The sequence below is a fragment of the Chenopodium album genome, chromosome 10 (genome assembly GCF_948465745.1).
Source record: "Chenopodium album chromosome 10, dcCheAlbu1.1, whole genome shotgun sequence".
NCBI classification, from domain to species: domain Eukaryota; kingdom Viridiplantae; phylum Streptophyta; class Magnoliopsida; order Caryophyllales; family Amaranthaceae; genus Chenopodium; species Chenopodium album.
The window spans coordinates 1,570,529-1,595,599 of record NC_137843.1 but is presented as its reverse complement, the minus strand read 5'-3'; the positions used below and the strand labels follow the sequence as shown (position 1 = coordinate 1,595,599).

Genomic DNA, 25,071 nt, shown 5'->3' with positions numbered 1-25,071 from the left:
TAACTTTGATATTTAATTACTGTTTTATTAATTTCAGTGACTTTCATTTCATGGTGATTAGATTAGATTAGTTTCATTTTATTTCAAATGTGCTTGCTTTCAACTTAAGTATCCTTCTAGATTAAAACAATAAAAATTAAAAAATTAAAAAAAAACTTTTAATCTTCAGCACTTCCTTGTTTTGGCTGGTGAATCAGTTGATCAGTGTGTATTTTCCCATTTGTATAGTTAAGGTGGGCCCTTAAAGTGGGTCCCTGAAGGATAACCTAGTAAAAAGTAGCTTGGTTAATTTTTTTTTTTTTTTTTTTTTGGGTGTTTAGAGAGCCACAAAGGGCAGGTGATGAAAATTTATCCCAATATTATCTGAAATCGGGATGGAAGCTCCAACCACTTGAGCTATCCCTCACTCTCCAGTTTGATTAAATATGTCAGTGAAGAAAAAAAAACATGTAAGTTTTCACGAGATAAATACTCGTATTTTATAATAGAGCATTTAAACATTCAGAAACCGTATAGATTAACTAAGGAGCTATGATAATAATATTACATTTGGATCAATAACAATCATTGACTTCAAAGTTAAGCATCTAGTTGCATCGATCCTATCAAAAAAAATACAGAGTATTATGTATTATCTCACAATGTTATTGATAGAGCGGATTACGTGGAGAACTGGAGATTTATCTCCACCCATCCTAATTGATGGGGCAGGAACGTTGATGTTCTTTGTGCCTAAACTTCATGACTTGGTTGTACTGGTTCACAAATTGTACAGGAAGCCATGACATTTAGGAACAAAAAGAACATGGCATCAACTTCACAAAACATAAATACATACTCCATATTAAATATAACTTCAATGAGAGTTGAAATTTGGTCTCTGAAAACGTCTAAAAGTAAAACAATGGTTAATTTTTTGTTTTACAAAATAAAAATCCGTGTTCTTAAACTTTTCTGCATCTTTATCATTTCTCTTTTGTAACCTGGAAACGGCACAACAGGAATTCTTCTTGCTAAACATGTACTATGTTCTTTTCCGTTTCCTGGCTGCATAATTTATATCCTATCATTATAAAAAAAAAAAAAAAAAAAAAAAAAAAAAAAAAAAAAAACCTTACACAAAATAAAACAAAAGTATAAAGCGGGAGAAATGCATATCTTTACAACCCCCTTGATGGATTTTATAAAAACGTAAAGATACAATGATACATGTTACTTTTACCTAAATCTACACAAGTGAAATTTATACAGGCTTTGGTTGTATTTGCTCAAAGTCAAAGACCTCGAACATCAGGCGTCTCACGTCTGGCTTCCCATAAACTGCATAAGAGAGGCCATGAATGGCTTGACAAACAGACTGTGTGGCAGGATTTCTCAGTTTCCGATTGTGCTCATAAGCATCTTGAACCTGGTCAGAGTATATGATGAATCGATGAAGAAACTTCTCTCGCAAGTACTTTCCACAGAACTTGTTCATAAGGACCCGGCGATGCTTCTCCTCTAGCCACTTTCCAGGAGCATCCAAATGTTTCATCAGGAGCCTTTCAGCCATCACTAGATCCTGCAGTATAAGCAAAAAGATTCATCTATCTTTAGCACACTTGCAATTCACAATATACTAGCATCTTATATAAAGACAGCAGAATCCAACAACGCTAACCTGGATCTTTTGGCCAAGATACTCCAGTCGCTCTAAACAAAACCTAGGATGTTCAAACTTGTGTTTTGATGGGTGCAGGAAACATAGCTGCAATATTTTTAAATATTTCAGAAGAAGAGATCAAAAAAGTTCCACTGGCCAATTCACACATAAATAAGAATGAATAACAGCATAAGATGAGAAGATAACTTGACAATTTGACATCAATAGATAGAACTTTTTAAATGAGCATCAGTTGAGCTCAGTAGCAAAAGATATAACAGGAAGGACTAACATTACAAGTCAGTTGGGCTCAAGTCATCCAATTTTTGTTTTTAACTTGATGATAAAATTAAATTTCATCCTAAAAACAAGGATTTGTGGCATTTGCCAGCATACTGGACTTATATTCAAAATTAATGTCAAACACTTGAAAAGAAGAAGGCACTCAATATACCTGCAGCCCAAGTCCAAGCTCAATATTCCTAGCTTCAGTGATCTCTGGGAGTCTATCATTCATCCGCAAAGGATAACCTAGTGTTCTCATAACTTGGGGTCTGCTATCAAAATCCCATATGTTTCCTCGGAACCGATGCATGCCTGGGGGCACACAAGCTCTAAAAACCCTTGGATGCGCAAAAAGAGCATCCTCTGGAGGCTGTTAGCAGCAAGAAGTTTAAAAAAGAATTAGCAGCAAGTGTGTGAATATTTCCCTACAAAATAAAATCATCAGAGTGCAACATCCCATAACAAAAGAATTCAAGCATCAAACAATAAAATCATCAAACAATAAAATCATCAAGCATCAAACAATGAAATCATCAGAGTGCAACATCCCATAACAAAAGAATTCAAGCATCAAACAAACAGATAATCATCCAAATTTCTTACCCTGATAGCTAAATCTAAGTAACTTAAGTGACTTCTTAGTTAAGTATGTCAAGATTCCACAGGAGCAAAAGAGTAATGACTTACCCTATATGTAGCAACATCTTGCCAGCTGAGTTTTCTGCCATCAAATTCTGCAGAAACATAATCAACATCCTCAAGCTGCCTTCTTTTCTTCGGCTGGCAATCCTCATCTTCCGGGTCCATCCCAAACACTTCAAAAAGTACACGATAAACTTCTGGCATCCCATAACACAAGTATATAGCTCCAAAAAGAGCCCAGAACACAGACCTGTAAAAAGAGCATGAGTTTAATATTTAATTAAATGAAACATCCAGTGATCAACAGTTCACATACAAAATAATAACAAACAGGAGCACTATAATCTGATTTATACAAGGACCATAAATGTGTAGGTGCTTTTCCAACTTCCTCTGAAAGACTGAAACTGTGCAAAATAAACGTTATTCTTCAAAGGAAATTACGCCTTTCCAAACAAAATGGATCAACATCCCAAACGCCAACTCCAGAGGGAAACGAAATGAACGATAAGGTCACAAGCTCCTGAATTCATTTATTGAGCTAAAATGAACTCAGGCCAGTATGTTAGTTCTTATTATGACTCTATCAAATCAAGTGCACCATGAAGGCATGGAGTCATTAACGATGATTTAAACAAGTTGGTGATAGGCGACATACAAAAAAACACCTCACATACAGAAAGGCTCCTATTTTCTACCCATCAGAGTCTCCTTTTCAGAGAATTATTCTGTCCTTCGAACATCATTGTAAACTACAGTCATAGTTAAAGGCCTTAAACACAACTGATAAAAGTTATATTTTTGGACAAAACCCTGATGCAAGGGAAGAAACCCACACTGCCTCACATATTTCTTTCCGTCTTTTGGTTATAAAAGGGGCTGAATCGATGGAGAGTGAAGGAAAAGTTCTTAATATCTAGAGATATTAAAGAGCTACAGGAAGCATAAGTATCACTTAAACCACTAACTACTAAAGTTATTTTCACCTTCAAATTCACCTATCCCAAACAAAAATGATTTCCTTGAAACTAAACAACACATTCGTAAACCATAATTTCTTTCATTAGGATTCCTCTAAATGAAATTATGCTTCTATATAAGTGAAACAAGAGCAATATCTAAAACCCCAATAACCCTATAACAATTAATCGTTCTTCATACAAGTATATCATACCATACCAAATATCAATGCATTCTTCATGTGCTAAACAAATGTTGCCAAATCATAAAACCCATTTCTTTCATTTACACAACCAGCAACAATAATATGAATCAAAACAACTAAAAATCAATCAAAAATAGCTACAAAAACAAACAGAAACCAGAACTTACTTCGAAGCCGGCTCTCTCTCATGGCGCCTCAACTTATCAATATCATCAAATGGGAAGACCAAATTATGCAAACTAGCAGCCTTAATCCATTTAGGCAAGTACCTCTTCCCAATCAAAGCAAACACCCTCTCCCTCATCGGCCCCGGCGACTCCCGGGGATACCTCTGCAAGAAGAACTCACACAAAGCCAATTCTAGCACATATTGCCCTAAAAACATCAACCTAGCATGCCCATGTTTCACATGTCTAGCATTCACCCTAGGACAAGAAACATAATTAGGGTGCTGAAATGCCAAATACAACAAAGTATCAAATTGTTTAGCAGGATTATCATCCCCTAAATTATCAGAAGGTTCTAAAGGGTACCCTAAAGCTTGCTTAACTTCAAGTAAATACTCATCAATCCAAGTTTTATCGGCATTGTTAAGCTTTGAAGAGGGTAAACAAGAGCTTAATAAAGGGAATTGTTTAAGGGACATTTGAGGGCTATCTAAGAATCTCTGAGCTAATTTAGCATCATCTAATGGAGGTTTAAGGATGTATTTTCTAGGGGGTGCTTTTCTTTTTGGGGATATTACTTTTTTACGCTCAGCTAACTCTTTCAGGAGTCTTTGAGGGCTGGTTTTAGGGAGTTCTTGAGAATCCATGGCAGAAACAGCGAGAATTCGGCGATGGCGGAAAAGGGGTTGGGGTTTTTTGAGTGGGATTTGGAGAGAGAAAGATGGGAAAGAAGATGAGAACGAAAGATCCCCGCATTTTGAGAAATGGGGTGTTTTAATGGTGGATGAGAGGTCCATTGGTAGAACTGGGAAAGAGTATTGTGCGTTGCTATAATGGTGATTGTTTTGAGGTATTTAATGGCGGATTTGAGTTGACGCCATTGGAGTGAGGAGAGAGTAAATTGAGGGTTTTTAGAGGGTTTTAGGATGAACTGTGAAATTTGGGAAGTTGAGGATAAGGTGGATTGATTGATAGAATAATCGCTGCAATGGCAAAAATAGGATTCTGAGAAAAATGGAAGAAGTATGATGTATGAAGGATAGAGGGAGATTGTGTTTTTGGGCCTAATTGAAAATTTTGTTTACAAAGCAAAAAAAAAAAATGGCATTAGGCCCAATAGATTCATAGAGAACTTTGATTTTTTTTTTTTTTTTATTTTTTTTTTTTTTTTTTTTTTTGGTCTTGAAGATGATTTAGTATTCTTTACAAATATATACATGTGTGGTCGCTAGGGGTGCTACTTGAGTTGAGCAGCTCGCGAGCAATTCGGACTCGACTTGGTCAACGCTCAGCCAAAACTCGACTCGAGTTAGCTCGACCCGAATTCGACTCGACTCGAGATGTTAACGAGCACGAGTTGAGCAAGCTCTAACTCAACTCGATAAGCTCGTGAGCAACTCGATAATATAATATTAATATAGAACTTGCAAACAAAGTTACTATCTTTAAACAAATTTGACACTTATTAAGCCTTAATTTATATCATAAAAAAAGAAAGAGTAAATTTTTAATAAAATCTATATATAATAAGGAAAACAATATAAATTGAACAAAAAATAAATAAAGGCATATAATAATAGAAGGACCAAAATTTTAACGAGCAGATTGTGAGCTGCTCAACTCGACTCGAAACTTTAACGAGCACGAGTCGAGCAGGTTTTATTTGCTCGAAACTTTAGCGAGCACGAGTTGAGCACATGTAAAAAGTTTTCGAGTTAAGTCACGCACCCCTCAGCTCGTGATCGACTTGCTCGATAAGCACCCCTAGTGGTCGTGTGAGGTTGAGGTGATGGAATACTAGAGTAGTGGCATAGCTCTCACCTCGTATTGCTAAGGTCTAAGGAGTTTTCCTTATCCTTCCTCTTAAATGAGCCCCCCTTCTTCTCTCTCTCTCTCTCTCTCTCTCTCTCTCTCTCTCTCTCTATATATATATATATATATATATACACACACACACACACGTGGTCATTTTTGGATTAGTATTTAAATATGCTTTCATTATATTAACCTCTTATACGTATATGTCTTAATATAATATAATTACAAATATTAAAGGTCAAAGTTGAGTATTAACGTGAGTGTTAGTCAAATTATTTCGATTATTATGAAATGGAGGGAGTGTACATTTTAATTTATTTATACAATGTGCCATTATCTCATAGAAAAAATTTTCGCCAAAATTGCTAATGACATAAGTTTTTAAAATTTTAAGTGTTAGTGAGCCAAAAATGTATTAATGACTTTTCTTTGTTGTACAATTTATTGCAAAATCAATTAGTTTATGATTATTGAAAGAAGTAATTTTTGTAAATCTAAATTGCGTATCACATGAGTATTAACCTAGTTTAGAAAATATCATCAGGCTTCCTTCACTTCACCTCATATTTGCATAAATAAATTTATTTATTTTTTTACTGAACTGAAATAAATATTGTATATTAAGTTATTAACAAGCATTTTAAAAGTTATAACTAACTAACAATTTAATGATCCCACTAAATCATCATTGCTTCAATTTAAATGACTTTTTTAAGAGCAATCAATAACTCAACACAAATGGAAAAACATCAAACTAAACACTGTTTGGTAAGACGAGATTTGTGGTTTTCGAATGATTGCGTTTGCGCTATCAATCCGCAGGAGATACGCTATAAATTTGCGCTTCTCAGTTGAACTCTTGGTATGAACCGCGCTACTTTTCTCCCTGTTTTGTTATTATTATGAATTCAATCAGATTTTTTGCTAATCTAATTGGGTAATTTGCTATTTTTAATCTAGTTTAATATTTGTATGATAAAGATGAGATTATAATGTTGTGTTGTGTTATACATGTAAAGCTGTAATTACTCTTTCTCTCATCTGCATTATCGCTGTTAGATTGAAGAGCTTTATTGTAGTACTTTCAATTGTGTAGTTTAGCTATTAATTATGATGCGAAAACCTAATTGCATTTGGAAAGTAATTCAGTTTGTTATGATATAATTGAAGTAGGGTGACTGCTTTCTTGATGTTTCGATTACAAGACAAGGTCTTAATTTTATTCCAACCCTCCAATTATTATAATAATAGTTTTCCCTAAATATGTAATTGGGTCTAGTGTAGTGATTATGAAAATCGCCGTTTGAGGCTGAGGGATTGATTTTTGTGTAGACTATTTACTATTGTGCGTCACTTCTGATCAAGAAGTAGTTTGTATAGACCCCTGGCTAAACTAGAAAGGTGTGTCATTGTGTGTGTGTGAAAGGGGTTCTTACTAGGGCTTTCTTACTTTTTGACAATAAGCCTTACAGAAATAGTTCTCTTTGAATAATTAAGTGATGATCTAGTGTAGTGTTCATGATAATCACGCCCTTGGCAGTTGTCGGTTTGAATTTTGTATAGACTATACTATATGCAACACTTCAGATCTAAAGAAGTTTTGTTGACCCTTGGTTAAATTAGAAAGGTGTGTGTGTCATGGCCTTGTGGGGCACTTGGGGAGGGGGAGGATACTTGGTGAGTTTTCTAGCATTTTTTTTTTTTTTTTGACAAATAGGCCACACTAGGGTTTTCTTACTTTTTCTTGGTGGCTAAAGTGGAGAAAGCCCCTTTCAAGCAACTTTAACTTTTGTGGAGCTATACGGTATATAAATTTGTTATAGATAGATTACGGGAATATGAACTCATTGCAGAATGCAGATCACAGTTGGGTTATGAAGGTTGGAGATGCTGTATTTAAGTGAGAAATCTCTCCAACAAGAAAATTAGGAGTGAATAATCTATTAAAAAAAAGTGTACAATAGAATTGTTTGACTAATAAGAAAAGTAGGATGAGTTTTATTGATATTGTTTATAAGGTGGGTGAAATTGTGATGACGTGATTTGATCGTTACATATAAGAATCTGTAGGGCAATAAGACACCCCGCCCACTAAAAATTATTAAATCCACTGTAATCAATCAATAAGGAGGAAATTGCAATCTTTTAATCCTCTCGATGTCACTTTCAAAGGATCAAATGGAAATCCAACCTCATGTCCTCACACCCCTTGAAGTAAAGCCATGCTTAATTTGTCTGTGATTATGTGATTTAATCTTTTTCTCTCTCCCTTATTTTTCTTACCAAACATGTTATGATCTCATGTTATCTTATCGGAGTATGATTTAATCTGATAAGATTTTTTTAAAATAATCTGACCTTTATTCCCCTGAAACTTGAATGGTTTTAAAGTTATTTCCATTGTAAAGTGATCAGAAGACAGAGCTTATGGGATTTTGTTTAATGTTTCCTTGACATAATATGATTTTTTGACCTATCTAGTTATCTGAGATGAAATAAGTATTAAAGATTGAAAATAGGTGAACTAACATGGTTGACAAGGGATTTTAATATCGGGGGCTAATGTCTCAGCAAAACCGCAAGTTTTCTTGCATAGGCAAGATGCTTATGAACTTTAGCAGTGAACTAACATGTACATATATGTTTACTTGCATGAGTGGACTGTGAGCTTTGACGGCCATAACTAGGTGCATGCCTTATGTCAAACTGCAAGACTGGTCTGTGTCCTTACTGTCCATGCTAAAGACTTCATTCTTTGTGTCCACAATCAAGAATGAACCCTTGTTTAGCCCGATTGAAACGTCGAAGCACCAAAGGTGCTACTCATTTAGCAACCACGATAGAGATATATTGCAATGATCATTTTTATTAACTCCACTTTTTTTAAAATCCCAATAGAAGTGGGGCTAACCTCAGTTTTTTGCAATTTGGCTGTGATTTGACTAATTGGCAGTTACTAGGAATTGTACATATGACTACATGAGGGTGGCCAGGTAGGTCTGGGCCTCAATGTATACTGAAAAACTGCAATGATTGCTGCTGGTCTGTAAGTTGTTTAGCATGCATAACAGATATGTGCTTGAATTATTCATTTCATATTTCGCCCAGCTCATAGTGACATTCCTGTTATTAGTATACCACTGTAAAATATATGAGTAATTATGAATCCTGTTGTTCAACTTTATAGTATATATGAAAAGGTAATGTGGTTTAAATTTTTATTTTCTTGTGGTATTTATCAGTCAAATTGCTAGCTTAAATCTATATTTTCCTTGGCCATAAGGGTTGATTTTACATTTATGAGTATTTCGATTCTTCTTTTCTTGCGCTATGTCTTGTCTGATGTGTGTTAAAAAGCTAGCAGTACATGAGATCTTCACAATGTCTAGTGGCCTTAAATATCAAATAATGAGCTGTATGTTATTTTATATGTGGTGGATTAAAAACTCCAAGTTGATTGATTGACATAGAATTTACTCAATTTATCATCATAAGATCTCAATTAATCTCAACAATAAAGTTGTCAGTCAGAGTGATCTGGTCGTGGTAAATATACTTTCTCTGTTTTTTTTTTAAAAACTTCCAACACACTTTTTTGACATGCTAATTGAGGAAGTGATTAGAAAAGGTAAAGGGACGGATTAAGCTATAACATTTATCTGTAACAACTCAACGCTTTCTTCTAATTGACGGTAAAGTTATTTCTATTAATTTGTTCACTTACCTAGTTTAATATCGTTCTTAAAGTGCATGCCAAAGTGGTATGTTGCAAGTAAATAAAAACAGAGGTAGTACATTTTTTAACTAAAGGTGGCTTGATTCTGTTTGTCTGTGTTGTCTTTAGTTGCTAGCTTTTCTAACTCATACAACTTATCTTAAAATGGTGGCATGGTTTCACAATTCCAATTTTTTTAGGAATTCAGAACGGTGATATAATTATAGATGCGGAATGTTGTATCAAACATATCTATACTCCTGTTTTATAGGCTAGATCCTAAATCTTATGTGTCACCCATCCGCTTTCTTTATCCTGGCGAAAAAATTATAGAGTTTAGAGGCATTGGGTTTGGGGTATGTTAATCTTGTGATCAACGGTCTTTTAAATTTTGACTATATTTTAAAATTCCTGCAGCTGGGTATCAAAGATCCAAACCCTTTCTCATTTAGTATTATAAACGTAAGAGGTAAGACATGTTATCCACCACCACAACAACAATATAGTGAAGCCTTGCCAAAGTAGGGCTTTGGCAGAGTAAAATTTATAGCTTCACAGCTCACACAGAAGCTTCATTGTGCATAGAACAATGTGTGATGCTGGTTTATGCCTGTCTAAGCATGTGAATTGGCTGCTTCTGGCTGATTATTCTGAATTCTTTCTTTCTATCTTTCTTTCTTTTGTGTTTATTTCACTAGTTAGGGGCCTTTATATTTCAAATGGGACAGGTAGCACCTAGTGATTTATCCCGAATGTCTCAATGTTCATGGCAGGTGGAAATTTAAGTCTTATGTGCCTTACAAATTCCTGCTTCATGACTGAAAGAGCAGGCGCATGATTATCATGTCAGAACTTTTTAAAGCCTTTAGGCTACTTCCAGTCATGACCCCTTTGCTTCTGTCAGTTGCGACATGAAGTGCTTCATGTCAATTGAAATGCCAGTTTAGCATATGATTATATGTTGAATTATTACGGAGTATTAGTTTTTTGTGTTTAATCATCTTAAACATGCTGTTATTCCAACATTCTGTATATATATGCATTTCGTCTTGGTTGATAAATGACATTGGGTCTGTGAAGGGGAGGGAACATATGAAATTATGCCCCAGTGGTTGAGCGTTCAATTTCATAACTTTTATTAAATGAGATAACACAAACTAAAACCTTTATGCATGTGGCCTTTGTCTCAATAATTACAGATGCATTGTTTGCATATTGTTGTCTTTAAGTGGTTTTATGTTTTTCTTTGTGGGTAATATAATGCCTGCTTATTTATGAAATTTGCTGGTAGGAAGTAAGAAAAAGTTGTTAGCCCTTGTTTTTGTTTAAAAAAAAAAAAAAAAAAAAAAAAAAAAAAAAAAAAAAAAAAAACCAACTTCAACTGGTACTTCTGTAACATTTTTCAGCTGCGCCGATCGCTCGATTGGAGCTGTTGACGGTGTTGGATAAAAAATTGATATTTCAATTCAGAAAGAGCAGCCTCTTGCTCTTGTAGCTAGCTGGTAGCTACTTGAACCGTGCTTTCTCTTTCTCCCTTCTGAATCATTACCAATCCTTTTCTAGGTGTGAAGAATCCAAAATGTTAGTGTAAAAATAGAGTAGGTAGCTTACAGCTCAACAAAAGATATGTGTCTGTATAATGCAATAACAGCATTGTATCCTGAAGGACCCATTTATCATTTATCTGCATGATATATTGATGTGATTTGACTTAAACAAAAGCTTCAATATTTTTTTTAGCAATATGTTAACCTTCATCTATTGCTTTCCCTCCCATGGCTATTATAAGATTATAACTGTAGTTGGTACTTTTCTGATTTACAGGATCAAATGATTAATGGTCGACCACTCAATCAATCAATGGTTGACCACTCGACCCAGAAAAAATGATGGCTGCAAAATAGATTGTGAACCTCAACTATTGGCATGAGTTGGCTATGGTATGATGTTTTCATATTTACTGACATGACTATTTTGCTTTTTTTTTTTTTTAACCCCAAACCGCAGCTAGTTACTTGCCTTCACATACTTCTTTTGTGTGTGTGTGTGTGTGTGTGTGTGTGTTTGTGTGGTAGAGGATAGAAGTCTTCTTGTTATGTGTCATTCGGCTTGAAAATGATGACTTTGGGTGTTCCAATACAGATTGTAACAAAGTACTGACCCTGCATTATGATATGTTAATAGTTTCTCAATTTCATGCAGAAAATCCCGCTGATAACATGTGCTGTGTTGATTCTTGTCATGAAAGAAAAGGACTCTAATTTTATTCTAGAAAGCTCATCTTCTGGTGCTGGTTTTCCTTGTGGGGAAACTATTTGAATTGGGTCACCTACTGGTGTCTCCTTGATTTCTAAATATGAAAATGAAAGAAAACTAAAAGAGAGGGCCGTAGTCTTAGGTTCAAGTCTTTATACAAGTATTTTTTTTTCTCAAAAATAAAAAAAATAGAGAGGCCATAGATAAGTTTTTCTGGGGAAAGTTTGCATGATTCTATCAATTATTAGTTGAAGTCTTCTAGAAAAGATAAAGCACTCTGATCTTGACAGATCTGAGCCTTTTGGAGTATGCAAACATTTCTATGTTACCTTATCTGTTACAAATTTGATCGAATAATGCTTTTTTCCTTGTCCTCTGGCTTGGTAGGACTTTTCAAGGCTGGTTAAGATCAAACAAGCCAATCGGTGGATCCATGTGGATAGCTGGATCATTAATCTTGTAAGAATGTGGCAATTTTTTCGTGCACCCGGGAGTACCCAAGATAGCGCTCCTGATTTGGAATGTGCACATCACGCACGTGGCACGCGCATGGAGAGGCTTGTGTTTGTCACTTAGTAGAGCCACATTCTGGGTACTCCAGGCTTCACCATACATATATGTTGGTAAAGCGTGATGGTTGTTTGCAGCACTGCTTCGGCTAATTTAATTAGGCCCAACTGATAATATATAGAATATACATGAATTCTGACAAGATTGTCCAAAGTTAATTACAGTAGTTTGATTATAAGAATTGCTTATAAGAACTATATTACTGGTGTTTTGAATGCCGCAAATCAATAATTTCTGTACTAGAACTAAAGATTGCCTCTATGCTTACAGTACGTGCATTTCTGGAGTCTATCAGTACAAGGCCAGTGTTTGTTGGTTGTTGTGTACATTTGAATTTGACATACAAGCAAAATCCAATCCGTTGTGACCGTTTTTTTTTTTTATATGGGTGCGAAGAAATAAATGCTGATTGAGACCCATTTTCAACCCCTCTCTCATATATGTTAAAACCAACTAAAACATTGAAATAATCTCCATTGTGATGCCCATTTTGGACTGATTATTAATGATGGTAAGATAAAACCGAGTTTCTACTCTTGGCATGCAAACGTACCCCTAAACATCATTACCAACTAAGCTGCTTGACATTCACCTCCCACGATAACTTTTAATCACAACTAGCTACAAGTGATGGTTCGTATTTTCTTCAATATTGATGATGATTAGGACAGGTAAACATGGGTACTTCTTGGATAGTTGGATTTGAGATGTTTCCCACATGGAAATCCAGCGAGACTTTAACTAGTGTTTTACATAATTACATATGAAGTACAAGGTCTATTTAGCAAAGCTCTCTATCTGATCCTATTTTGTTATCTTCCTCAGCTTACTACCACACATTTATGGAGAGATTTTGGAGGACATCCTTCATTTGACATATCTGTCCCTTTTCATTATCATTTATCCCTACCAAGATGTGACACTTTCTATGGTGGCTTTCATCCTCATACTCGAGACCCATTTGTGTAATTTCACAGGTTGGATGATTGTGTATTACCAACATTATTTCTTACATAATTCTTCATTGGAAATTGAGCTTCTACTGTCATTGAACAAAATTCAGTGCAGGATTTTCATTGTGAAAAAAAGATCAGGGTAGAAAACATAGTAGTGCCCAGAAAAGAAAAGGATATCATTTCAGTTTGATTGAGTGACTTTTTTCACCACAACTTTTTTTTTTTTTCTTGGGGTGAAGTTGGATCTACTTTGTCTTCTTTACTGCTGCTTTTATGGCCTTATATTATGGCACTGTTCTGATGTGATTATGATAATAAAGGATTTTGGTTTCGGTTTCCGATCCTTTTCATGATGGGACTTGATCAAGAAGAAGCTCCACTTACTACTGGTGACATGTCCTCTAAGAAGAAAGAGCTGCTGTCTTCAGCTATGAAGAGAACAAATGAATGGTTTGCCTCTCATCTCCTATTTATATATTTATGTTAATGCTTTAATTATTATAATATATATACACCGACTTTTTCCCCTAAAGATAGATGTATGTATCTTGAAAGTTTATCATAAAAATTAAATTATAATCATTAATAAACAGGAGATTATTGATGTAACTTTTGTAATTGCAGGATTATCTCTCAGGAAATTCCTAGTGATGTCACCATTCGTATTGGTGATGATTCCTTTTCTTTGCACAAGGTAATTTTCACTGTTATAGTTGAAAAAAGGAAAATCTTGTACAACAAAAACGTCCATCTTCCTTTTTTTATAAATTTATTTTATTTGATGTGAAAAAAATGGCAGTTAACATAAGCTTAGCTGAAGGTTTATATACTGTACTTTTTATGTTAAGTGCAGTTCCCACTCCTGTCAAAATGTGGATACCTTAAGAAATTGGTATCAGAATCTAATGATTCTGATATCTGCAACGTTGAAATTCGGGACATTCCCGGAGGAGCAGAAGCTTTCGAGCTTGCAGCAAAGTTCTGCTACGGGATTAATTTTGAGATAAGCACTGAAAACATTGCCATGCTTCGATGTGCGGCTGAGTATCTTGAAATGACAGAAGATTTTGCAGTAGAGAACCTTGTTGGAAGGACTGAGACATACTTGAATGAAGTAGCATTAAAGAGCCTTTCTTCCTGTGTTTCGATTCTGCTTACATCAGAAAGCCTGCTACCTATGGCAGAGCAAGTAAAGGTGGTGAGTCGTTGTGTTGACGCTATAGCTTTTCTAGCCTGCAAGGATAGCCAATTCTCAGGGACCAACAGGATGGAAGGCGGCATTGAAGAAATCAATTCTTCATTAGTTCCTCAGCAAAAACCTATTGTGGAGTTTTGGTGGGCAGAAGATTTAACTACTCTTAGAATTGATATGTTTCAAAGGGTTCTGATAGCAATGACAGCTAGAGGATTTAAGCAATATGCTCTTGGTCCACTGCTCATGCTCTATGCTCAAAAGTCTCTTAGAGGTTTGGTGAGATGCCCTCCTCAATTACTTTTGTGTTCATGTTTGATTTAGCTGTTCAAATTCCTAACCTATGTTTTTGCATCTTCGGTTTCCACTTCTGTTATTTGATGGTATAAAATCAGAGACTAGGGGAAAAACATTTACAAATTCCTGTCAATGGGGGATACATTTTATATCGGGAGAGAATATGTTCCTTTCTGCCTTTCTGGTTCCGCTTTACATCATGCCCATTCTTCTTGATTCAGATTTGTGTAGTCATTTAGTTAAAGTATTTTTAAATATCCCCCTTGAATCCGTATATTTTTTTTAAACAAAGATGATAGCCTTGTCCTATAAAACTTTTAATGTTAGGAATTTGTATTTGAGAGATACCTTGCACTCAACCAAAGGAACTAATCAATTTTCCACTCCTATACTAATTTTTTTGACACAACTGAGTCATTATAGAAAACCACACAAGAGTATTATTCTAGGCATTGTATATGATAACTTCTCCCTATCTCTTTCATAAATTCACCAAAAGGTTATAATCTTGTGGAGCAGGAGGTGATTGGTAAGGGGAGGAAGAAATTGGAGCCCAAGCAAGAACACGAAAAGAGGGTTGTCTTAGAGACTATAGTAAGCCTGCTTCCCAGGGAAAAAAATGTGTTGTCAGTTAGTTTCCTGGCCACATTGCTTCGTTCTTCAATATGGCTCGAGACAACAGTTGCTTGCCGCCTTGATTTGGAAAAGAGGATGGCCTTACAACTTGGTCAGGCAGCCTTAGATGACCTTTTGATACCTTCATATTGTTTCACTGGGGACACCTTGTTTGATGTGGATTCAGTTAGGAGGATCATGATGAACTTCCTTGAGAGCGAAGTGGAGGGCAATCATCTGGGTTATGGTGCTGGGGAGGAACATGTATTTCCTCCTTCTAATGACTTGGAAAGAGTGGGGAGATTGATGGAAAGTTACTTGGCTGAGATTGCCTCTGATCGAAATTTGACAGTTTCCAAATTTACTGGTCTAGCTGAGATCATTCCTGAACAAGCTCGAGTCACTGAGGATGGGATGTATAGAGCTATAGACATTTTCCTCAAGGTATGTTCTGTTTCATTTTGCAAATTCAGTATAATAACATCATCAACTTTATTGCTCTTAATTCCACTGATCAAAGAGCTGCTAATTCGAATTAAAATACCTGCAAAGTTCGTGTTATCTTACTGCAGCTATTGTTGCTTTTACTTCTTATTGTTTCATATTTCTTTCATCCTGAACTAATACAATGTCATGTTTGAATTTAAGGTCTAGTATATAAACACTGAATATTTTTAATATCATTATCACATTATGTATTGTCATATCGACGCATTTAGAGATTGGCCTGTTTTGTAGATCCCTGAGATCAGGTGCTCCTCCCTAAAATATAGTCCACGTATTCCAAGCCTCTATTCCTTCTCGTCTACTTGAACAGTTGATTTAGAAATCTTACACTCATCACCTTAAAATAGTTCTAGATTTTGCAAATTTGAATGAGAAAAAATACCTTGATTATCTCAAAATTTGCACTAAAATAATGAATGGCCGTCCATAAGATGAAATATCATATTGCATTTGATGTATAAGGTTTAGAGAAAAAACTCTGTTGTGTAAGTTTGTTAGAAAACTTTGCAGGCTCATCCTACACTAAGTGACCTGGAAAGGAAGAAAGTGTGCAGCTTAATGGATTGCCAGAAGCTATCACGGGAGGCATGTGCTCATGCGGCTCAAAATGACCGTCTTCCTGTCCAAACGGTTGTTCAAGTCCTCTACTACGAGCAGCAACGCCTTCGTGAGTCCATGAAGGAAAATAATGACGGCAATTTTAACTCCTCTACAGGAGCCATAATCCCTAGCAAAACCCTGAACCTTTACTCCTCAACTACACCCTCTGCAGATGAGCTTGTAAAGCTTAAGCGGGAGAATGAGGACCTGAAAATTGAGCTCCTTAAATTAAAAATGAAGTTGAAGGAAGTTGAGAAACCTAAGAATATGATTGATAATAATACATCTGTTACTAGCAGTCCTGCAAAAAGTACTACGTCTGCTTCTGATCAAAAGCCGCCTTTGCCTAGGAAGTCTTTTATGACCTCTGTGAAGAAATTAGGGAGGCTTCTTATTCCTGCTGATGGAGGAGTACTCTCAACTCCTCGCCGTGCTAAGGCTAGTAAGGGTCGTCGCCATTCCATCTCTTAAATTTCGATTTACATGGTTTGTCTTGTAGGACTTTTTTGGTAATGTACAGTTTGAGCTCATGATTCAGTCAGTATTTTGAGGATTGAGAAAAAAAAAACTGCACTTTCTTTTCTTCAACTTCAGTTTGCTAAATGTATTGTTGTGTAGTATATGTATTTGTATATTATCTGTAAAATTCATTTTATATCATAAACATGATATAATCAATATTATCAGTATTGCTTTTAATGAATCATCGTCGACACTTGATTTAGCCTAGGATTGCTATATGGTGTTGTTAATGGTTTGCTATAATACTTAGATCACCATTTTCAGAGGTTTGATGGAGTTCAATTGTCTGAATTCCAGAGGAAGCACTTAAATTTATCCTTTAATGAGATTTTTTAACTCCAAGCCTAATTTACCGGTCAAAGGGAAATTGGGCTGGACGGTAGAATTGTAAGCAATTATCATTCTTTTGGGCCTTAAAAAAATGAGCCATCTCATTTAAAAGCCCATCTTATAACAATCTGTTCTCCAATAAGTGTAAAACAGTAACTTACTAAACAAAAACAGTATAATGATCCGATAATTATTAATTTGTAGAAATCATCTTTACTAGGTAAAATTGATTTTAATTAGTAATAAAAATTTATACTCGGTCAAGATCAGTGGAAAAATAATGGAATTTTGTAACATGTCACGGTCTAGATAACTAATTTAAATGACTAAAAATAACAACATAATTGATGAAAAATGACAACACAACTATTAGTCTATTCTTCGTATTCGAGTACAATTATATAGTATCAATAAATTTGCATCAAAAAAAATATAGTATCAATAAATGTTGAAAAGTCAAAACAATTAGAATTACTCATATATCATAACAAAGAATGTGTAAGAATAGTTTGAAACATAATATCGTGAAAGACAACAACACTTGGGCATTATTTATTTATTTATTTATACTATTGTTTTTTGACCTTTTTATTATAATCACACTAGAAAAATTCAGGTGTGACTAAACCAAACCATTAAGATTCAAGCTAAATTTTATACAAATTCCGACCGAATTATCATAAATAAGGAGAATAGAACATACCCCTAATTAGCAAGAAAAGCTCGAAATTAATGATTTGGTAGTGGGGGTGGTCTTAGAAAGTATTCTTTATACATATGAAATCAAAAAAGGAAGTTTAAAGTAAAGATAGAGTAAAATAAAAAAAAGGACAGGCTAGCAAAGCATGATTCTGGGTCATACATACAATGTAACACTACACAGTTGCTTACAGGAAAGTTCTATCTTTGGGGGAAGAAGATTAGGATACTTCCAAATTATGTTTTTCCAAAATTAAACAGAAATCATTAATTAGATAAATTATGAGGACAGGGCAAAACCATTGATGGTAGTAGCTGTTGTAATTTAATTAATTCAAGACAAGGAATCTCTTGTTACCATTTGGTGGCAGACACAAACAATTCAAAATCAACTATTTTTGCAGGTTCCAACTACACTCTTACAAGACTACTACTGTATATTCTGCTATCTTTCAACAACTTATATACTCCCTTTGTTGTCCAGATAATAAACTAAGAGACCTTATCATCCTCGGGGATTACACGTATTACCTCCGTTTAGTATTAGTTGTAACTTTGGGGTATTATTTGTGAGATTTAAAATATAAAATATTTCAAAGTTGCCACTAATACTTAACGGAGGCAGTATACATTATTATACGTTATTTTCTCCATCATTTTTTGTTTACTCTGTAATTTTGTTTGAGGTGCTCTTTCAAAATCGCTTTATTATCTAAATAGGTAAAAATTCTCATCTGTAATTTGAGCTCAATTGGTCTTTTTGTGTCCTCTCTCTTCTCATTAACGTAACCGCATTTGCAACCCTATGTGCATAGTTTGGTCTCACTTCTTAATAAAGTGAACTTTGCTCTATAAAGAGTCAAAAAGTGACGTGAAAATGTACTCGTAAATTTGTAATTGCGTTTTAATTAATGTTATATCATTTACGAGTTCTACTAATAATAGGAAAGATTAAAATTAAAATTATTAAGCCCTAATAACACATATCGATATATACAGAGTATATGATTTTGTCATATATTTAGAATTTGGAGTAGATAATGTACCAATCAAATGGACAATCTACCTCAAGCTCAAAGATGAAATATTTGCCCAGTACAGTCCGTAACATAAGAAGGCGGCAATTGTACTCTATCCGTTTAATTATCTTGAATAGCGTGGTTAGTTTGATATTCTACTAATTAATTAGAGCAGCGTAATTAAACTAATTAAGACAACGAAATTAATTAGCTACTGTCTTTTATGAAGAAACTACAACGTGGGACGGGAATAATTGGTCATGTGCTTTCATTTATTTCTTAGAAGATGTTGAGGTATCATATCTCTTTGTTGGATTTATATTCAGCTAAGTCAATTTAATTACAGTATACAATATGAAATATGCATGTATTAGTATTAGAATTAATGGAGAGATATTATCATATTAGATCAATAAAATATTAAAAAAAGAAATCATAAACCATAGACCAATCATAGACCAATTCTTGAAACAATCTTTAAAAAAAAAAAAAAAAAAAAAAAAAAAAAAAATTCAATCTTAAAGTGGAGTAAGACTTAGCCACAATGATAAGTTATGAGATCAAATTTCACTAGGCGCTCTTTAGGGTAGATTTTGTTTATCCTTCCCTCTAATCACGTGCACACACAGTGAGTTTGAATAGCAAATTTAGAAGCGCGAATATGCATGCGGGGATGCCCTAGTTTCTCATAGTGAGAAACAAAATTTGTTTCTCACATGACATTTTCGTAAATAAACCAACAATTTTATTCAACTTTATTCAATTGTGGAGCCCGCAATAATGAAAAAGTTGTTGATTTATTCACGAAAATGCTCTAATGAGAAACAAATTTCGTTTCTCAATACGAGAAACATGGAATTTCCCTATGCTTATACAATAGCAAGGATGTAAAAATGAAATTCCTACTTTATAAATTCAATCCTTTAAGAAATGAATTCAAGCAAGCTGTTATTTACAGGTTAGGCATAATGGGTAGAAATTGATGAAGATCTTGGAACCTGTCTCATCATACAACTTAACTTGTAAATAGCCAAGAATCAAGGATACAACAACTGACAATATTTGTCTAGTTCTGCTGATACCATTTCTAGCCGTAGAATCTTTGCCATTTTTTTGTGTTAAAATCTAGGTCCCATATAATATCTTTACCAAATCCATTTTCCAAACTGCATAACTAATTCAACATTAGATTTTAAACTGAAAAAAAAAAAAATCTAAATCTAAACATGTACAGTACTTTTTATATCTTCAACCCAATAGAATTAATGTTTTGAATGAGAAATGTGATAACTAAATCCGAACATCAACATTATATGAAGTACGTAAGTACTCTACAAATAGGAAGTTTTAACAAATCTAATGACTAATCTTTCGTAAGATTAACAAGGTTGTCATTTCAATAACAATTTTAAACTTTTTACAAAAGGGCTCTACCAATGCCTGATCAATCTGTCAAATAGCTTCTCCATTAGTCTCCAAATAAAACTAACAGCAAAAGAGAAAATTAAAAAAAAAAAAAAAAAAAAAATTAAAAAAAACAAAAGAACAACTCCACACAAAACTACAGATAACTGAACCTAATAAACTCAGTTGGTTAAGTCAGCTTCAAGCTCAAAGCTTGGTACAACCATGGAGGATTATTATTTTGTTGACTATTCGAGAACCCGGGTTCGATTCCAGAACCTTGAGGAAAACCGGCCCATGTCGTCGTCATTGAGCTTCTATTAGTGGTAGTACTAGTATTATTTTTCGGACTTGTTTTTCTCGTCTGGCTTGACCCCGTTGAAGAAGATGATATGCTTTGACCTGACTCCGACTTGCCATTCTTTCTTCGTCTCGGGTTATATGTAGTTGGACCTAAGCTTAGAGTGAGCTCAATCTCATCACCTTCATCTAACACCATCATTTTAGTATTATTATTATTATTATTATTATTATTATTATTGCCCTTGGATTCTGCAATGTATTCATAAGCTTCGGATGGTCTTGGACCGCCGTTGCCTGTTAATAATACTTGATTATCAGGTCGCATTACATTTAATCCCACCATAATATTGCTGTGGTTGATCTTCGTTTTCGCAATATTATCTCTTTGTGCTTGTGCTTGTTGTAGAATTAGTTGTTGTTGATAATGATCAATTGTAAAGGCTTTTTGGCTGCTTTCAACCAAAGGGTAACGCTCGAGTTTTTGCGGCTTTTGTTGTTGTTGTTGGCTTACTCCAACACTTTCCATTAGCACCTTCTGAATTCGGTATAAACGATGAAGTTCACTCACCTAAAATTCAATAATTTTAATAATGTTAATTACAAGGGAATATATATATATATATATATAAGTAGTTTATACAAAAATTCAAAGATACAAAGTATGTAAATATTTATTATTACCTGTTCTCTGAATGTTTCTTCATGCTTTAGCATCGCCATTCGCATAAATTCTTTATCATTATTGGACTTTTGAATCTCCATTTGTTGAAAGAAGGGAAAAAAAAACGATAGTTTTTTTTAAGGAAACGATTGTAGAATCAAGTCTTCTTCCGATCTTGTTCCTGAAATATGGAGAAAGAAAAATTAGGAAGGAATTAATAGAAAGAAAGACACTTAAAATTTTATGACAATTTCTATTTCCCTATTTGATTGGTTTAAGACCAAGCAATATGACAAAATACCAAAAAAAAAAAAAAACATAGTAGAATAGTAGGGCATTATTTTGGACCTCTTATGAAAAGGTAATTTGGTGTACATTAGCTTGTATATTTTTGTACATCACTATAATTTGTTGCTTAAATTATCAATGGACTATTTCTTAACAATTTAAAATGCTGATGTGATGTAACATGTCAAGTTTGAATCTTAACGCAATAACATATAACTCCCTTATAAGCTGCGTGTGCAATTCTATACTATGTGTCGTAATGTGATAGGATATACCCAGAAGAATATTAATGGCCCCTGCAAGTTTCCAAATAATATCTCTTACACATCAAATTGTAGGGGCCATATAATACACATCCAAATGAAATCAAACCTTAGGTTATATGTAGATTTCTAGCCAGTTAGCTAAATTAGATATTTCTATTAAGTGACAAATCATTTTCACCAAGTTTTAACCACACATATACTCATCTCCTTTTTTTCTCTATCACTTTCAAAATTCTGCGACTTTGCATGCTTCTCTAAAGTTTTTATTTATTGTGGATCTTATTGATTATTCTTTCCTTCACATCAGGAGTACAATTCAAACATACATGAAATTTATAAAACTTTCTAAATTCAAATTTAGAACATATATAAAAAAAAAATTATTCTCAATTACCTGTAAATATCTCGGATTTAGATAAGAAGACCAACAATGATTCACTTGAAGATCAATTGATGACGATCTCTCCGTATGCACTGATGGACACTTTGTTCCTTGATTAATGCACTGACGATAATTTCCGGTCCTCTCAACAAAAAAAGAGAAAGGATAGGAAGATGATGATAATTTTCCTTTTTACAAACTCTGAATATTAGATTTTGTTGAAAGTGAAAGGGATTAGATCACCTGATCTGGAAGTAAATCTTCAAGTATATATATATAGTAAGAGGAGGAAATAAAAAAGAGAGGGACCAAAATAAAAAAGGGAAGAATATATAAATTTCAGATATACTAGTGATGATATAGTATATGGTTTATATATAATAAGCTTGGTATGTAACTAGTAGTAGCAAACACAGAAACCTATGAGAATTATTGTTATTGTTGTTGGAGTTTGGTGGTTTTGGGTGTTCTAACTTTTGGCATGCCAAACAAATCCCAGAATAAAACTCTTTAACCAATCTGATTTTAGATTTGTGGGAGCTAATTTGATTAGGAGGAGAGAGAAAATGGAAATATAGATGAGATAGATGTTATTGACAGTCCCAGCAATTGCTGCAGGCCTTATTATACCCCCTCTATTAAGTCTGATCCTTTATATTATTACTTTAATTAATTATTTAATAATACCATGCTCTCCTAGATATACACACTTATTATAGGACTAGGATCATCACATTATCTACCCCTTTTTTTTATTGATTGATTATGTTTATGATATAGTTTTCCTTTTTCTTTGGAGGGCGGTGTTATAACTTATAAGAGAATATCACCAGCTAATTAAAGGGTATATATATATTAGAACATAAATCATTATTAAGTTATTATCATGCATTAATGATATGTATGATGATCCTTGTTAGTCTTAGTCGTATAACTAATGGATGAGGGGAACACCGAACGTAAATCATATGGAGTAACGTTTTTTAAGTTTTAGAACGTACCAAGACTACTAATTTAATAGTATCTCTAATAAGTAACATAAACACGTAGTGTTATTAAAAAAAAAAATAACAAAGAACAAAGTAAGTATTTCACAAAGTGGATGATCATCTGCTAGCTAACTCGGTTGGTTAAATTCTTAAAAAATGGTACTTGTGATCAAATCTCGTATACATGTTAAAAATACACGCAACATAACAAAGATTAAAAGATACTTAAAAAAATGTAAGAAAAGAAGTAAATAGAGAAGGAATAATAGTGGAAGAATAATAGAGAGCTCCAGCTTAATTAGCTAACAAGACGGCCGATTGGAGAATCACATGGAGCCAAGTAATGTATGTAATCTGATACAGTTGGCTGATGACTTAATTAAATAATTAAAATGAATAGTACAAATTAAATTAAATTAATTTTAATGATAATCCAAATTAAATCAAGACCAAGTTAGTGGCATCAACCACCGGGCCCGCCGACACAATGATCCTCACCGTACGATCTTTGTGAGTACCTCTTGGAATAGTCCAAAAGTTCTAACTCTAGCCGCAGGATCTTCAATACTAATCTACCAATTGCTTTATTTTTTTGATACCTCTTTTTATTAATTACTTAATTAGTTGATTAATTAATTAATTAATTATATTGCTGTAAGTTAATTATTGTAAGATGCAACATTTAAGGGAGATCAGATTATTAGGAATAATAAGAGGGGTTAGCTAGTGCTTAAATAATGGAGGAGTTATATATATGCATGATCATATTGTATGATGTAATATTATTAATTTTAAAATAGGTGAGTCTAATTGGTTGGATTTTAATCAAATATATCCAAGCACAATGATTGTGGATGTTTAATTGGAGCATGTGGATAGAGTACTAAGAAAATCAATCTAAGATTACATCTCCATGTACTTTCTAACTGGCATACAGCTTATATATTAATTATGATTCTATTCATTAATATTATTAAGATTATGTAAGTAATATAAAATTATGTTTCTAGTATTTATATTATCAGATTTTCAACTTCCATAGGGAATATGTATGTTCATGTCACTTAGATTTTACATGTATATGCAAAAAAGGGGGACATAAGTCTGTAATTGCATTTAAGTTTGTTGACATATGATCACTACATATATAAACCTTAATTATGAATACACCTTAGTTTTTATATTATGCATGTCAATTATCAATTTATATATTAGTTAGAGAGTAAAGAAGAAAAAGCAAATCACTATACATTGTCTATAAGAAACTTCTCCCCTCTTCAATTTCCCCATAAATAATATTAAGAAAAAGTTAGTCCATTTACCTTGGTTAGTACTAATAACATAAGTGGGACGACGAAGCATAATTTAGGGCGTGTAGTAAGGTTATTTTTAAGGTAGGCCTAACTTTGAAATCTTTGTGTCAAATAAAAGACCTCTTTGCCTTTTTGATCATGCATGGATACTAAAGCTAAACCTATAATTATGTCAATTAATTTGGTCAAATATATATTTACAAATGGAATCCTTTAGCTTAGGCTAGCTATATCCTCTTAATGTTGTTTTTCTAGGAAAAAAAAAAATTGACAATTTCATTTGTTGCATCGCAAACTCAATTGATGGTACAACGTTATCAGTAATAACTTCATTATTAGATAGCTGTCACTAATTTCTATCATCTATTCTTTTTGTTATGAAGTAGTATTTTCGATGGTGCATTAAATTATTTCTCCCTGGTCATTTTAACCCTACTTCATAGTTAGCTTCAGTATTACATGATTTCA

The 25,071-nt window shown here is 33.8% G+C and overlaps 3 protein-coding genes and 1 long non-coding RNA gene across 5 annotated transcripts; 2 read left to right on the top strand and 2 right to left on the bottom strand.

Annotated features, from left to right (window-relative positions):
* Positions 1 to 1,107: 1,107 nt before the first annotated feature.
* LOC145561882 (ribonuclease III domain-containing protein RNC1, chloroplastic-like) lies at positions 1,108 to 4,878 on the bottom strand. The gene is made up of 5 exons (XM_081622008.1): positions 3,902 to 4,878; positions 2,615 to 2,819; positions 2,097 to 2,297; positions 1,661 to 1,747; positions 1,108 to 1,561 (listed from the first exon to the last, which is right to left on the bottom strand). Exons 1-5 carry the CDS (start codon positions 4,696 to 4,698, stop codon positions 1,244 to 1,246), a joined length of 1,608 nt encoding a protein of 535 aa, XP_081478134.1. The 5' UTR covers positions 4,699 to 4,878; the 3' UTR covers positions 1,108 to 1,243.
* Positions 4,879 to 6,421: 1,543 nt separating this feature from the next.
* On the top strand, positions 6,422 to 12,441 carry LOC145561881 (uncharacterized). The gene is made up of 3 exons (XR_014094233.1): positions 6,422 to 6,581; positions 11,259 to 11,374; positions 12,078 to 12,441. It is a non-coding gene; the product is annotated as an uncharacterized LOC145561881 (long non-coding RNA).
* A 689-nt stretch (positions 12,442 to 13,130) lies between these two features.
* Positions 13,131 to 17,130, top strand: LOC145561880 (BTB/POZ domain-containing protein SR1IP1-like). The gene is made up of 5 exons (XM_081622007.1): positions 13,131 to 13,666; positions 13,841 to 13,910; positions 14,070 to 14,687; positions 15,225 to 15,764; positions 16,338 to 17,130. The coding sequence occupies exons 1-5, from the start codon at positions 13,566 to 13,568 to the stop codon at positions 16,896 to 16,898; spliced, it is 1,890 nt and encodes a 629-aa protein (XP_081478133.1). The 5' UTR covers positions 13,131 to 13,565; the 3' UTR covers positions 16,899 to 17,130.
* Positions 17,131 to 20,366: 3,236 nt separating this feature from the next.
* Positions 20,367 to 22,447, bottom strand: LOC145561879 (uncharacterized). 2 transcript variants are annotated; one of them, XM_081622006.1, is made up of 3 exons: positions 22,314 to 22,447; positions 21,386 to 21,546; positions 20,367 to 21,272 (listed from the first exon to the last, which is right to left on the bottom strand). In XM_081622006.1, exons 2-3 carry the CDS (start codon positions 21,464 to 21,466, stop codon positions 20,592 to 20,594), a joined length of 762 nt encoding a protein of 253 aa, XP_081478132.1. In that variant the 5' UTR covers positions 21,467 to 21,546; positions 22,314 to 22,447; the 3' UTR covers positions 20,367 to 20,591. The 2 variants fall into 2 exon arrangements, with proteins under 2 accessions (XP_081478132.1, XP_081478131.1); XM_081622005.1 differs by lacking the exon at positions 22,314 to 22,447 and adding an exon at positions 21,714 to 21,954.
* Between the last annotated feature and the right edge of the window lie 2,624 nt (positions 22,448 to 25,071).

Excerpts from the sequence above, each read along its gene's own strand:
- LOC145561879 (XM_081622006.1), bottom strand. The coding sequence starts at position 21,466 with ATGGAGATTCAAAAGTCCAATAATGATAAAGAATTTATGCGAATGGCG. Across the intron at positions 21,273-21,385 it reads AAGAAACATTCAGAGAACAG|GTGAGTGAACTTCATCGTTT; the intron begins GTAATAATAAAT and ends ATTGAATTTTAG.
- LOC145561880 (XM_081622007.1), top strand. The coding sequence starts at position 13,566 with ATGATGGGACTTGATCAAGAAGAAGCTCCACTTACTACTGGTGACATG. Across the intron at positions 13,667-13,840 it reads ATGAAGAGAACAAATGAATG|GATTATCTCTCAGGAAATTC; the intron begins GTTTGCCTCTCA and ends TTGTAATTGCAG. Across the intron at positions 14,688-15,224 it reads AAAAGTCTCTTAGAGGTTTG|GAGGTGATTGGTAAGGGGAG; the intron begins GTGAGATGCCCT and ends CTTGTGGAGCAG.
- LOC145561882 (XM_081622008.1), bottom strand. The coding sequence starts at position 4,698 with ATGGACCTCTCATCCACCATTAAAACACCCCATTTCTCAAAATGCGGG. Across the intron at positions 2,820-3,901 it reads GAGAGAGAGCCGGCTTCGAA|GTCTGTGTTCTGGGCTCTTT; the intron begins GTAAGTTCTGGT and ends CTCTTTTTACAG. Across the intron at positions 1,562-1,660 it reads ATCTTGGCCAAAAGATCCAG|GATCTAGTGATGGCTGAAAG; the intron begins GTTAGCGTTGTT and ends CTTATACTGCAG.